Source organism: Anser anser (assembly GCF_964211835.1).
Source record: "Anser anser genome assembly, chromosome: 4".
In the NCBI taxonomy this organism is placed as follows: domain Eukaryota; kingdom Metazoa; phylum Chordata; class Aves; order Anseriformes; family Anatidae; genus Anser; species Anser anser.
In genome coordinates, this window is record NC_139724.1 from 12,311,723 (window position 1) to 12,325,621 (window position 13,899).

Here is a 13,899-nt window from a genome sequence, read left to right on the forward strand (position 1 = left end):
AAAAACCTATGATGCGTATCAGTACTTTTGAATGCCTCTTGGATCTTCATGTCTGCCACCGTCAGCCATAAAACAGCTGCTTCCATGACAAATGGCTGATTCTGTGCCAAATTCTCCAATTTCTGTGTACAGTCTGCTTTTGCTGATGGTACAGTAATGTGGGAGAGGGAATAAGTAACAAAATCCAAACATGGGATGGCATTAAATCTGGGGAAATCAGCCTATTTGCTTCTGAAAAGTTTTTGGATGGATTTGTGCAGAGAGCTGGACTCGGTCAAACATACACTTTGCTTTAGGAGTTCTGTTCCTGCCAGCAGGAGAGAAGGGAGGCAGAGTCTTGAGACTTCCCCAGTGAACAGCTGAGAGCCGATTCTCTTTGAATCTATTATTTTTTAATAAATTCCAGCCTATAATAATATTTTTATAAAAGCTATTTCTTGATGGCCATATTACTCTTGCTACTTCATTGTAGTAATAACAGTAATTACTACTCTAATATCCTCTGCTTAGAGGATTAAGCACCATCACTCCTCCAGTTAAATATTACTTTCTTTTGCAGTCAATGACATGCCCAAAGTCATATGCAGATTGGTGTGCTTTCTGCTCCTCTCCAAATTCCTCTTGCTAATTTTAGGATCTATGGTACTTTGTCCCAAATGTAAGACACTGTAGGCTGCACTGGTATCTCAGTTTGACATCTGCTGTTACACAGACCAGTTAGGAGCAGTCTCGTTTCAAAGCATGGCCATTTTGATTTGACCTCTTTTGGAAATGACTTCCTGCTCTGGCCAGGCTATTGCAGAAGTGAGTGCAAGGAGTCAGGATTTCTGCTTTCCTTTGCCTGAAGGATAAATTTCATCTGGTGAAGACAAGTCTGTGCTGAAATTGAACAGGTAATCTGGTGCTGAGAGACTGCTGCCGGTTAGCTGAACCATCCAAAAAATTGTGTGTCCATTTTGAAGTGGTAGAGAAACTTAGTTTTTCATAGTAGCTATGCATTCTGAATACTATGGCTCAAAGCAGCCCCAGTGAGGACATGTTATTTTCTCAGTGGTACACTATTTTGTATGGGCTTTACTGTTAGTCCCTTGTCATTAGAAATGAGGAGACATTTCTTCTCAGAAAGAGCAGTCAGGCATTGGAACAGGTTGCCCAGGGAGGTGGTGGGTTCACCGTCCCTGGGGGTGTTCAAGGAAAGGCTGGACGTGGTGCTTGGGGACATGGCTTAGTGGGTGATGGTGGTAGGGGGATGGTTGGACCAGAAGGAAGAAAAAGGGGGAAAACTGCTGAGCAACAGCAGCTGGGAGAGCAAGGAGTGAGAACCAAGGCCAGTGCAGCAGGAGGTGCTCCAGGCAGGCAGCAGCAGTTCCCCTGCGGCCTGTGGAGAGGCCCCTGGTGGAGCAGGCTGTCCCCCTGCAGCCCACGGGTCCCACACGGAGCAGATCTCCACGCTGCAGCCCGTGGAGGAGCCCCCGGTGGAGCAGGTGGATGTGGCCTGGAGGAGGCTGCGGCCCATGGAGAGCCCCCGCAGGAGCAGGCCCCGGGCCGGAGCTGCAGCCCGTGGAGAGGAGCCCACGCAGGAGCAGGGGTCTGGGGGGAGCTGCCACCCACCCGTGGGGGACCCGTGCTGGAGCAGCTTGCTCCTGGGGGATGGACCCTGTGGTACGGAGCCGTGTGGGAGCAGTTCTTGAAGAGAACACAGCAGAAGAAATAAGCTGTTTTCATAGTAGTGCATCCTGTTCAAGAGCTACCTCCCTCCTCTCTCCTTCCAAACAACCTCCTCAAACAGGGAAATTATTTGATCCCCCATAAGAGTCAGTAAAGAAAAATCATAGAAATGCATGTTTACTATTGACACAAGCCATGAGAGAAAACCAGCAAGAAAAACACATAAATAAATACAAAACTATGTTGTATGAAAGCAAGCTCCAAAAATATATGCTCCACCATCCCCTCCTTCTCTGAGAAGAACTCAGCAGTGAACATGAACAGACTACATTTTGCAAACTCTCTGATTTTCCCATAGTAAATAAAACATGCCAGCAAGCTGGGGGTACAGTACCTGAAAATCTATAGATTGATTCAAAACTTGAACATTTATCGTAACAAAAAAAAAGAAATCTATGTACTCATATACAGAAAACATTATGAATTTTGTACCGACAATTTGCACAGATTTAAAGGTACTTTTTTTTGCTAGTACGTTACTGTGAGACATATGGCACATATGTGCCAACCTATGTTTTTGTTAACTTTAAATGTCTGAACAATACAATCATTCCTCTGTACATCTCATATCTAAGCATATATGAGAAGTTTGAGAAAACAAAAGCTGCCGCCCCCTAAAAATGCACTTGTGTTGCCACACTTGTCCTGTGGCATTTACTCTGGAGGGAATTCAATCCTGGTTAAACCATTTCTGTACCTCCCAGAGAAAAACACAAAGCACTTCCAACATCTGTAGGCCACAGAGTAGCAAGCAGAAGGAAGGAAAAAGACAAGCGAGAGGAACTGTGCTGCCTCTGCTGACAGCATCACCAAGGATAAGCAGCAGAGTGAATCAGCACAACCCACAACAAACCGATGACCACAATCACTCTGCTGCTGCCTCTTCTGTGCCAGGTGCTTCTGTCAGAGACGCCTCAGCCTGGTCTCTCTCATGCATCTCTGCAGTCACCACCAAACACACTTGTGTATCTTTAACTCTCTAGAGAAATATTTCAGGGGCAACCTAGTCAAATTCTAGAAAGACGGTATTCTTCGTAAATAGAAGAAACACAAAGCAAACTAGTCTCTCACACAGCAATGAACTCATATTTTGGAAGCTAAAGAAAACTACAGCACATTATCTTCATTACCAAAAGCACAGGTATCATTAAAAGGAAAAAAAAAGTCAGCTTACTTTTATGTTATGCTTCAGCAAAGCACAGCAAGTAAATTCTTACCAAAAGAATGTCAAGACGGAAATAACAGTTTGTTACAGAGAACAATTTTGTCATACCAAACAGGATAGTAACATGCCAACAGTTCATTTTAAATATTTTGAAAAAATACGCATTTTCTCCACAATAAAAATTTTCCCTGTGTTAACACACTATTATTTCCTAATTAGAGCCAAAAGACAGTTGGAAGATAAGGGACAGCCAGGTACAATTTGGAGGAGAGAGGAGAAAGCAGCACAAACGCGAGAAATGTGTAATCACTGTCCAGTTGCAAAACTATGAGTTGATTGCCAATGCAGAAACTTGGTGGGATGAGTCACCCAACTGGAGCGCTGCAGCTGGTGGGTGCAAACTGTTCTGGAGGGACCGGAATAGTTTTTGCAGAATAGGACCTAGTATATGGGATGGGTTGGGAAACTGCCCTCAGAGACAAAGGAGCAAATGAGAGCTGGGAGACACTTAAAAAACATTTTTCTTAGGGCACGAGAGCTCTTAATCCTGACACGCGAGAAGTTGGGCAGGGGAAGCAGAAGACCAGCTTGGCTAGGTCAAGACCTCTTAGGCAAACTAAGGCACAAAACCGAAATGCACAGGCAGTGGAGACAGGGATATTCCTCCTGAGAAGGTTATAGGGATATGGCCCATGACTGCAGGGAGGGGATCAGGAAGGCCAAGGAACAGCTGGAATTGAATTTGGCTTAAGATATAAAAAATAACAAAAGTTTTCTGTAAGTATGTAGTACGACAAAGGAAGATAAAAGTACCTGTACTCCCCCAATGTGTGAAAGAGGAGACCTAGCTACAACTGACATGGAGAAAGCTGAGGTATTCAGTGACTTTTTTTCCCTCAGTATTCACTAGCAAGTGCTCTAGCCATACCAATGATGCTGCAAAATCCGAAGGCAGGGACTAGGAGAATGAAGAACCATCCACTGTAGGAGAAGATCAGGTTTAAGACCGTCTAATGAACCTGAAGGTGCACAAGTCCACATGACATGATGAAATACATCCACAGGTCCTGAAGGAACTAGTGGATGAAGTTGCTAAGCCACCATCCATCACATTTGAGAAGTCATGGCAGTCCAGTGAAATTTGCAGTGGCTGGAAAAGGGGAAACAAAACCCCCTTTTTTAAAAGAGAAGAAGGAAGACCTAGGGAACTACAGGCCAGTCAGTCTCACCTGGCAGGATAACAGAGAAGACCCTCCTGGAAAATATGTTAAGGGACATAGAAAACAGGGAGGTGATCGGTGACAGCCAACGTGGCTTCACTTAGGGCAAATCGTGCCTCTCAAATTTGGCGGCCTTCTACGACACAGTGACAGCATGGGTGGATAGGGGAAGAGCAATCCACCAATTGCTCTTGGACTGTAAAATATAAAAAAATATATAAAAAAACCATGCAAGAGTTAACACAGGTTTTCTCTGTTGTGCCCTAGTGTATTTTTTTAGTATGAGCTAACTCAGCATTACTACTCCTTCCAGACAGCATATGCCATCAAGAAGAAATAATATTATTATCTTTACCACCACCAGCTTAGGTCTCTTGCTTATCTAGTAACTGAGAAATTTCCATTTTTTTTCCCATCCTCTGAGCATATCTCAGCAAAACAGAGCAAAGACAGGTTATAAAAGAACTCTGTCTATCTTCACGGGTTTCAGCAATGAAAACTGCCAGAGAAGGGTCATTGTCATTGGATCGCAGCCCATGTTCAAACATAACGTCATGCCATTGCAACAGTTCTAGCATATGCTTCTAGCATAAGAGGCTTTACTATACTTGAAATGTTTCTGCATTTGGATAAAGGACACAAGGCTGAAATTGAACAGGCAAGGAAATATTCAAAGGGAGTGAGTACTAGAGGTTTTTGTTTTCCCTTCCTCTGCTTAACAGTCATATTGATAGTTCTCAGCCCTGGCAGTGGACTATGTAGGAGTCATCAAACAGTGTAAAGGCAGTTTGACTTTGTTTTTGTTGATACAGTTCTTCCATTTGCCATTTTGGCCCAAATAGAAGACTATGCTTAGCTATGGAAGTACTCATCATCCCTGAATGCACAGATGGTGCTTCATGATAAAATTCCCCTCTAAGTATCAGTGGTGTCATCTGACAACTTGAACCACACTTGAACATACGGTACTTCCAGGTTTTAGGGAGGGATGCCTGGCCAGCAGTTAAGTAGCAGGGGCTCAGCAAGTCATACCTGTCCTTTCATTCCCTTTTTTCTCACCTACAAGATACTGCTCCTAACCCTAGCAAAGAGAGAAAAAGCAAAGACAGAGTATGCTATACGGTAAGGTAAGGCTACATATGGTAAGGAATGACAATGCGCATAATGTACATAAGCCAGAAATTATTTTTTTTCCTGTGACCTGCTAGCTCTTCAAGAGGGAAACATTCATCTACCATCTTGCAGTTGTGGGGACAGACAAAAGTGGGAGAACTCTGGAGACGGAACTACCTTTTTCCTGCCAATGATCAGGAACAGGTTTTCCTGTAAAGCTCAACATGATTTCAAGAGAAAAAAAGATCCAGGAAAAGACAAGATTTACTGAGTAATTAGACCAACGATTTCCAGAACACTCATGAGAGTTCTCATCTAATTCCGTGAAGATACTGCAACATTTGAAAGCAAAATCTTAAAATAATTATCTTTAGCATTTGCAGAGAAAACCTACAAGGACTTGCAGTGCTGTGGTGGTTTTACCCTGCTGGGCAGCTGAACTGCACCATAGCTGCTCTCTCACTCCTCCTCCTTAAAGGAAAAGAAGAAGGAAATATGATGCAAAAAGGGCTCAAGGGTTGAGATAAGGACAGGGAGACGCTTTGGCAGTACCATCACAGGCAAAACAGACTCAGCACAGGGAGATTAGTATAATTTATTGCCTATCACTGGCAGACTAGAACAGTGAGAAGCTAAAAGCAAATTAAAAACACCTTCCCCCCACCGACCCTCTTCTATATCTTCCAAACCAAGTGGCACAAGGGAACGGGAAATGGCGGTTACGGTCCGTCTCTAACACTTCGTCTCCACCGTTCCTTCACGGTCCCTCTCTGCCCCTGCTCCACGCGGGGTCCCTCCCACGGGATGCCGTCCTTCCCAAACTGAGCCTGCGGGGGCTGCCCACAGGCAGCAGCTCTCCAAGAACTGCTCCCACACGGCTCCGTACCACGGGGTCCATCCCCCAGGAGCAAGCTGCTCCAGCACGGGTCCCCCACGGGCGGCAGCTCCCCCCAGACCCCTGCTCCTGCGTGGGCTCCTCTCCACGGGCTGCAGCTCCGGCCCGGGGCCTGCTCCTGCGGGGGCTCTCCATGGGCCGCAGCCTCCTCCAGGCCACATCCACCTGCTCCACCGGGGGCTCCTCCACGGGCTGCAGCGTGGAGATCTGCTCCGTGTGGGACCCATGGGCTGCAGGGGGACAGCCTGCTCCACCAGGGGCCTCTCCACAGGCCGCAGGGGAACTGCTGCTGCCTGCCTGGAGCACCTCCTGCCCTCCTGCTGCACTCACCTTGGGGGCTGCAGGGCTGGTTCTCACTCCTTATTCTTCCAGCTGTTGTTGTGCAGCAGTTTTTTCTCTGTCTTAAATATTTTCTCACAGAGGCGCAAACAACATCGCTTATTGGCTCAGCTCTGGGCAGTGGCAAGTCCCTTTGGAGCCAGCTGAAACTGGCCCTTATCTAACATGGGGCAGCTTCTGGACTCTTCTCACAGAAGCCACCCCTGCAGCCCCCTTCTACCAAAACCTAGCTAAGGAAACACAATACAGACGTTAACCCTAAACAAGTGAGAGGTAACAGAGGTTGACCAGAAGACCTCCAAAAGTTCCTTCCAATCTCAACCATTCTGTGATTCTGTAGTATTCACAAATCATCTTTATCCAGGCTATGGCCAGTTGCACATTCATCTGTCCTAGGTCCTTTTGTCACAGATCTCAAAGGCAGGGTGCCATTAGCTAGTGTTTTCACTGTTTATCAATACACTGGGGATTTGTGTGCAATTGTGATTCTATATTGCATGCAAATTGTTTATCCTATCTAGTTTTTCAGTTTGATTAAAAATATTTTCATCAATTTCTCACTGTTTTTTTGGTGTAATGTTGGATAACGATGGCTTTATTTAATGTGTGACATTAATTTTTAGGGAGTTGTCCTCGCTGTGGAAAACACACAGTAGCATGATAAAGGAAAAACTGCTTTGTCCAGGTTGTTTCAGCTCCAGTTGGTTTCTGTGTTAGCTGACGTGTTGGAGGGGAGGAACAGAGAGAGCTCACTTACCTCGTTCCTTAGTGTAGATGCATTGTAAAAAGCACTGTCAGTTCATGCCATTCGGATAGCTTTTTCAGTTTGCAGTAATCAGGTGAAATTGCAGCACTTCTGGCAGAGAGTTAAAGCAGAGTCTCTAGTCTGCTTCAGGACTGATTTGTTATGTTAGCCTTTTCCAGAATTTGGGATTTGCCTTTCTCAAACGTGCATATATGACTGTGGTATTTCGGACTCATCTGGTAAGTTTAAAATGTAAAGGTTTCTAGTGGATTAAAGCTGGAAGTAGATTATTCCTTGCAACTCTTCAGCATTGAAGTTGTTCATGCTGTATTGAGATTGTCAGTGTGACCCAGCTGTAATGACAGCACGTGATCATGTGGCACCAGTTGCCACATGGTTAAGTACGAAGATGTGATCTCTAAGATGGGAAGCAGGATGAGCAGGTTGGTAGTAGAGGAGAGCTCATGGAGTCTAGCTGCAAAAGGCTGCTTGTGCTTTCCTGGCTGCAACTGCTAACATTAAGCCGAAAAACACAGAAGAAATACCTGAGGAAATACCTAAGGAGCCCATAAAGCTTTCAGCCTGTCACTGTTGATACACGCCTGTCTTTTATTCTCCTGAAAACAATGTTCTTGTATATGTGTGTTTATGTCTCCAGCCCAGTGCTGCACTCTTCCATCTTCCTGCAGTTACTTTCAGCTGCTCCCATTGGGTTCATAGTGGCTGCTGATCAGCGTGCTGTCTCCTGTCTTCCACTGAGATCCCAGCTGAGCTTCCAGCTGCCGATCTGCTTACCCACTGAGTAGAAACAGCCCCTGATGAGTGCCTGCCATGTGGAGCAGTGGTCACTGTAGCTTGCAGCAGTTAATTGGAGGTCTTGTAGATAACTGTTTTGTCCCTCAGGAGGGAACAGAGAGCTAGTTAGCTGCATGGTGGTAGCTGCATTATGAAAAACTGATGTATTGGGTTAATGTGGCAAGGTTTTGGTAGTAGGGGGCTGTAGGGGTGGCCTCTGTGAGAAGAGTCCAGAAGCTGCCCCATGTTAGGTAAGGGCCAGTTTCAGACTGCTCCAAAGGGATCTGCTACTGGCTGGGGCTGAGCCAATGAGCAACATTGTCCTGTGAGAGTGTATTAAAGAAAGGGGAAAAAACCTGCTGTGCAACAGCAGCTGAGAGAGAGAGGGGTGGGAGCCAGCCCTGCAGCCCCCAAGGTGAGTGCAGCAGGAGGTACTCCAGGTGCCGGAGCAGCAGTTCCCCTGCGGCCTGTGGAGATGCCCCTGTTGGAGCAGGCTGTCGCCCTGCAGCCCATGGTGTACCACGGTGGAGCATACTTCAGGCCAGACCTGTAGCCTGTGGAGAGGAGCCCATGCAGGTGATCTGTTGGGAGCTGCCGCCCATGGGGAACCCACATTGGAGCAGTTTGCTCCTGGGGGATGGATGGACCCCGTGGTACGGAGCCATGTGGGAGCAGTTCTTGAAGAGCTGCTGCCTGTGGGCAGCCCCCGCAGGCTCAGTTGGGGAAGGACGGCATCCTGTGGGAGGAGTGAGAGAGCAGTTGTTGTGGAGCTCAGCTGCCCAGCAGAGTAAAACCACCACAACTAATTGGCTGTGGTTACCAGCGGTGGCTTCCTGGTTCCGGCATCAACAGAGCAGTGGTTTGATCTGGAGCTAGGAGCAAGCTGAAGACTTAAAGGTTTAAAGGACGCTGAGCAAGCTGTAAGTAATGAGCTTGATCAGGTGCTGTGAACGCCAGACAGTGAATATTTACCAGCTTTTGCCTGACAAGATTGTTGCCCAGAGAGGTTGTGGAGTCTCCTTCTCTGGAGATATTCAAAAGCCACCTGGATGCCATCCTGAGCAATGTGGTGATCCTGCTCGGCAGGGGGTTGGACTAGATGATCTTCACCTTCCAACCTCAGCCATTCTGTGATTCTGTGAAGATGATGAGCAGCTCTGTCTGCTCCCCATTTTACGCCCCTTCAGAGACTGACAGACCGACCATCTGTGGGCTACCCAGCGAGAGGAGGTGAACAGGACTGGTGCTCTTCTTGTGGGCTGCCAGGCTAAGAAGCCACAGCCTTTCTGGCTTCTCCCGTATTGAGAGGGAAGGCAGGCCGGACAACATCTCGCCTGCACAGCATGGCTTATGGAGTACTTGCTTGGCAGGATATGTCTGCTCTTGTGGCAGCCTGTCCTTTGGGCTTACCATGAAACACATAAAGGAAACGCTGATTTGTGCTGCGGTGGAAGGGACAGATAGCAAATAGGTGAGAATTGTTTGCATTGTATTTGTTGAACTGCGGTTTTGGTCTTCTATGGCAGGGTCTAAACAACATTAACTTTCACACCTCTGGCAGACAATATTTGTGCCATCCCAAATACTGCTGCCAAAAATCCTATATTAACACTGTGACTGCAGGGATGTTTTTCTCTCAATTACTCTCTCAATCAAGTTAGCAATTACTAAGAGATTTGGAAGAGGAGTTCAGGCTATTACCTGCGCTTTGTTCTGAAGATGCCCTTTTACAAATCTACAAATCCTAACCTGCACAAAGGAGCTCAGTAAGTGATGTTATTACTTTGGTTCAAGTCAAGCAGTTTGACATTCTTTGAGCAGAAGTACTGCTTGAGGATGATAGTCTGTATTCTTGTACTTCAGCTCCGAATTTGAAATTCATCTAAGCCATAACCATGCATGGTTTGTTTTCAAATGCTTTGAAAATGAATGTTTTATTAGGTGGCTGTGGCCAAATGCTGCAGGATGGCCTTTGATAGGCTTCATCACTGTGACTTTAGCCGTGTTGGCAGAGCCCTCTGGTGGGAGCACAGCCTGTGCCAGGAGAAGCTGGTTTTGCAGGCAGAGCCACCCACTTCTCCCAAATGCCATTAACCAGCCTTCTCTCTGCTTGGTGGCATCCCACCAAGTGTTTGCAAAGTGGCCAGGGGCTTCCCCTTCATCCAGTTCCTAGCCAGGAGCTTCAGAAGAGCAGAGCCCTGCGGAGGATACTTGGCCTTTTTTATCAAATTGGTGGTACAAGCGGAGGTACGAGTGCCTGTATAATTTTAGGTATTGCTTTGCAAAATGTTGACAGCTCTTAGAGAGTTACAAAGTTAGCCAATTACAAGATGATGTTTTCCTAATCCGTATCACAATGTAGGAGAGCTGTGATGGATTTCAACATTAGTTTGTATGAATTTCAGTAGTATCTGTAAATACTTTTTTCTACCTCTAAGTAAAAGTGACTGATGTACTTAGGCATGCAATGGGACAGTTTGAAGCCAAGAACCACAGCCTTCCATTTCTTTCGGTCAGTAATGCTTTCAACAAGCAGGGTCTTTGAGGAAAGGGCTTTTGTGTAACACCTTATTGAGCAGGAAGGAAAAATGGTATTATACTTGTCTAATACAGTAGCATTCAAAAGCCTGGTTAGAACTGCTAAATGCACTGCCAAACCAGAATCTGTAAACAGGTCTTTTAATCCGATTAGGTCCCTGAAGTGTTGATATAATATAGGCCAATAACACTCCTGCAGGAAATCCAGCTGTTTAAGATTGTTGCACAAGTAATGCAGTAGTAATAAAACGTCTTTTTTTTTTTCCCTTAGTCACATGCTGGCCAGAGCTTTTCATTCAGCATTGATTTGAAACACTCACAACTGTGCCCAGTATTTTATCTTCATTAAAATAAAGAAGAGGAACACACTTGGGGGCTCGAACAGGCAGTTACCTGTGGTGGGCAGGAACCCCCCTGAGGAAGCTGGAGAGAAGCACTAAGACTAACACCTTTTTGTGTAATTTTACCTCTTTCATCATCCAGTTTTCACTAAGAAATACATACAAATTCCTCCAAAAGCTAACCTAATCATCACGGCCTGCATTTGCAGTGCCAGTTCCAGTTTTTCACCTTCGTGTTCAAGTGATGTGCTCCATTGTTGGGGTTCAGCAATATGTAACCGCTCGATTAAGAGAGTCCTCACACAAGAAGCATGGCGTGGTGGAACTCCGTGCTGCGTGTTGTCGTGAATTCCCAACGCTGAATTTGTTTCAGAAAGCAATTAAATTTTATAATTCATCGGTATTGTTGGATGTAGATACTGCCTTTGTCTGAGAATTCCTCAGGGGCAGCCAGGCAGAGGGGATGGGAGGTGCGTCACTGGGTGTACGCACCATTTTTCCTTACCCTTGGGTGAAGGCAGGATGCTGAACGAAACAGGGGTCCTTGAGGCCCTGAGGAGGGCTGGTTTTGTTGTGGGTTTTCTCTTCCTGTTGATAACTGGAGCTGTGATGGGGGGAGTCCTGATGAAGGAAGACTCTGACCCTCCTCCTGCAACCTACAAAGCTTCTTGATTGAGGCATATTTTATCTGCGGGGCTTTCCTGTTTACCTGGAGTCTGGTGTGGGGTCTCCCATGGCCTGACTGCCTTCCCTGCCTGTAACGCATGTAACACTGGATTCTTATTACAAATACACATAAGAGATAACACAAAGGGGTTTTTTTGGTCTTTCTTACAGGGGACAGCCTTATCTTCCTGTTGTTCTTATAGCAATGTGATTAGCAGCTTTAATTCTCTGGCAGGTGTTAATATGGTATATTTTTCAAGCCCTCCATGTTTTGGCTACTAGGATAGCCTCTGCTCTATGATTTTGTGAAGCTACTTTTTAAGTAGCTGTTTTTCTAAATTCCAAATTTAAATTCTTAAATTTAAATTTTTATTGCGTGCCATCATATTTCAGCTTGGTAGAATACTGTATTATTTCCACAGGTTTATTTCCACATGCTCTTTTTAAGCTATTTATGTTTAAGAAATCTTTTTAAGATATTTGTTTAATTTTTGTTGTGGGAGCAACAACCTACCTGAGCTGTCTGTTGTAACTCAAAATTTCACATGCAAATGTTGCTTTAGTATTGCTCGTGGTTCTCTCTCGTCTCAGAGTCACGTAGCAATCTCTTGGAGAGTTCATCCTCTTTTGTCTGTGCCTTTTATTTCAAACGCATATTTTCTTGGAAAGTGGCAGCTGATATGATGTTTGTGATTTTTCTGAATAATCGTTGCTCTTCTGAAGAACTTGGTGAAGTTGAATATTACCATTCGAATAGGAGGTTTGGAGATGGGTAATTTGTACCTTTTAAAAAGCCGCACTGCCTTGCTTTTGTCTCAGAATTTATTATGCTTCCCAAGTATAATGTGACATACTGAATAGGGCAGGGGGTGGGGACATTGTCTTCAGCTGACACACTGTTATCAGCGGGACTGTGTTCCTGGACGTAAGATTTTGCAGTCATTGGTTGTCCGAAGAAAGCCTTTCCATTTGAGGATTGGACAAGAAGATGCGTCAGTTTGCTGCCCGTCTCCAAGGTACTGGTGATGCTGCCTCCACAAGCTGGCTAACGTCACAGCTCCATCACCCAGCGGGGTGTGGGCTTTTTTTCTCCTCTCCTCTGTTTTAATTCTGTATTTGCTTCCTACTGCATTTCTTAATCTGTCTTCCGCCAAATGCTAACAGCATGATATTTTGCAATCATTTAGGTGAATACAAGAAGGACGAACTCCTGGAAGCTGCTAGGTGAGTGCTGCTTACAATATAGAGCATATTTTGGGGGTAGAAGCAGGAAAGGAAAAGAGATTTTTGAAACAGCGATGTTTTGTCATTGCTTTCCCATGGAATGATGCAAATAAGCCACCTCATTAGCAGAAATCTCTTTGGACTTTATAGTCTGCTACAAATGGAAAAGCCCGTTTATGTAATTGAAATCCCCCCCCCATGGTGGTTATAAGGTTAATACTGAGTTTTTGCTGTAAGCTGTTTAAATACTCTTTATCATTTTGTGACTGTTCTTTTTAGGGGCAAATTAAATAAAATTAGCCATTATCTTTTCTTCTGTTTTTTTACTGCTACCTTAGGATATATTTTGAAAAGATGCTTTACCAGAACAGAACATATGGAAGCCTATACAAAAGGTGTAAAGTTCAGTCTTATATTCCAAAGATGCTTTCAGGCTTCCTTCTGACAGCACAAGACCATATTTATAGGCTGTTTACCCTTCTAAAAAAAATCGGGATATTGGTTTATAGTTATTTGGAATGTTATGGGTCGCATACAATGAAAATGTATTTAATTCAGAACAAGCAGTTCAGCAAATGGCTTTCAGAGGATCTGTAAAATTAGATGTAGGAAATACAGGATGAGATTAAGGAAATAAAATAAGAGGGTTTTTTTTTGTATCATCTATTACAATACTATTTCCTGTAATTACGCTTGGTCTTGAAATGTTCAGAAAATCCATTTGACATTCTCCCTGGAAGAGTACAGATTTCAGTATATGATACTTTGATGTCCAGCTCTTTAGCAAATATTTTGCAGAACACTGTCTTTTTCCCCCTTTTCTTAATTCCCTCCTCTCCATTTACAGGAGTGGTAATGAAGAAAAACTAATGGCTTTATTGACACCTTTAAATGTGAACTGCCATGCAAGTGATGGGCGCAAGGTAAGTTAATACCTGGTTTTTATTTCCGTTTTTTGAGAAACACCAATTTAACCGTATTGGGAAACACAGATGTATAAACCCAGACTGTGTAGGTGGGTGAACCCTAAGTGATGTCTTTTCACCATGAAATTAAATGCAGTTGTACTAGACAGTGGCAGCTGTGACAAACCAACAGACAGCAGACATGGATTTTAAGTGTGTCTTTTC

The 13,899-nt window shown here is 44.8% G+C and overlaps 1 protein-coding gene across 5 annotated transcripts in view; it reads left to right on the forward strand.

Moving 5' to 3' along the window:
* Window positions 1-13,899, forward strand: part of TNKS (tankyrase) — a 119,903-nt gene that overhangs the window by 46,538 nt on the left and 59,466 nt on the right. For all 5 annotated transcript variants that reach the window (XM_083833829.1, XM_083833825.1, XM_083833826.1 and 2 more), the window contains 2 exons: window positions 12,733-12,769; window positions 13,617-13,692. In XM_083833829.1, the coding sequence (XP_083689955.1) occupies window positions 12,733-12,769; window positions 13,617-13,692 (113 nt within the window). The remainder of the gene's footprint in view (window positions 1-12,732; window positions 12,770-13,616; window positions 13,693-13,899) is intronic.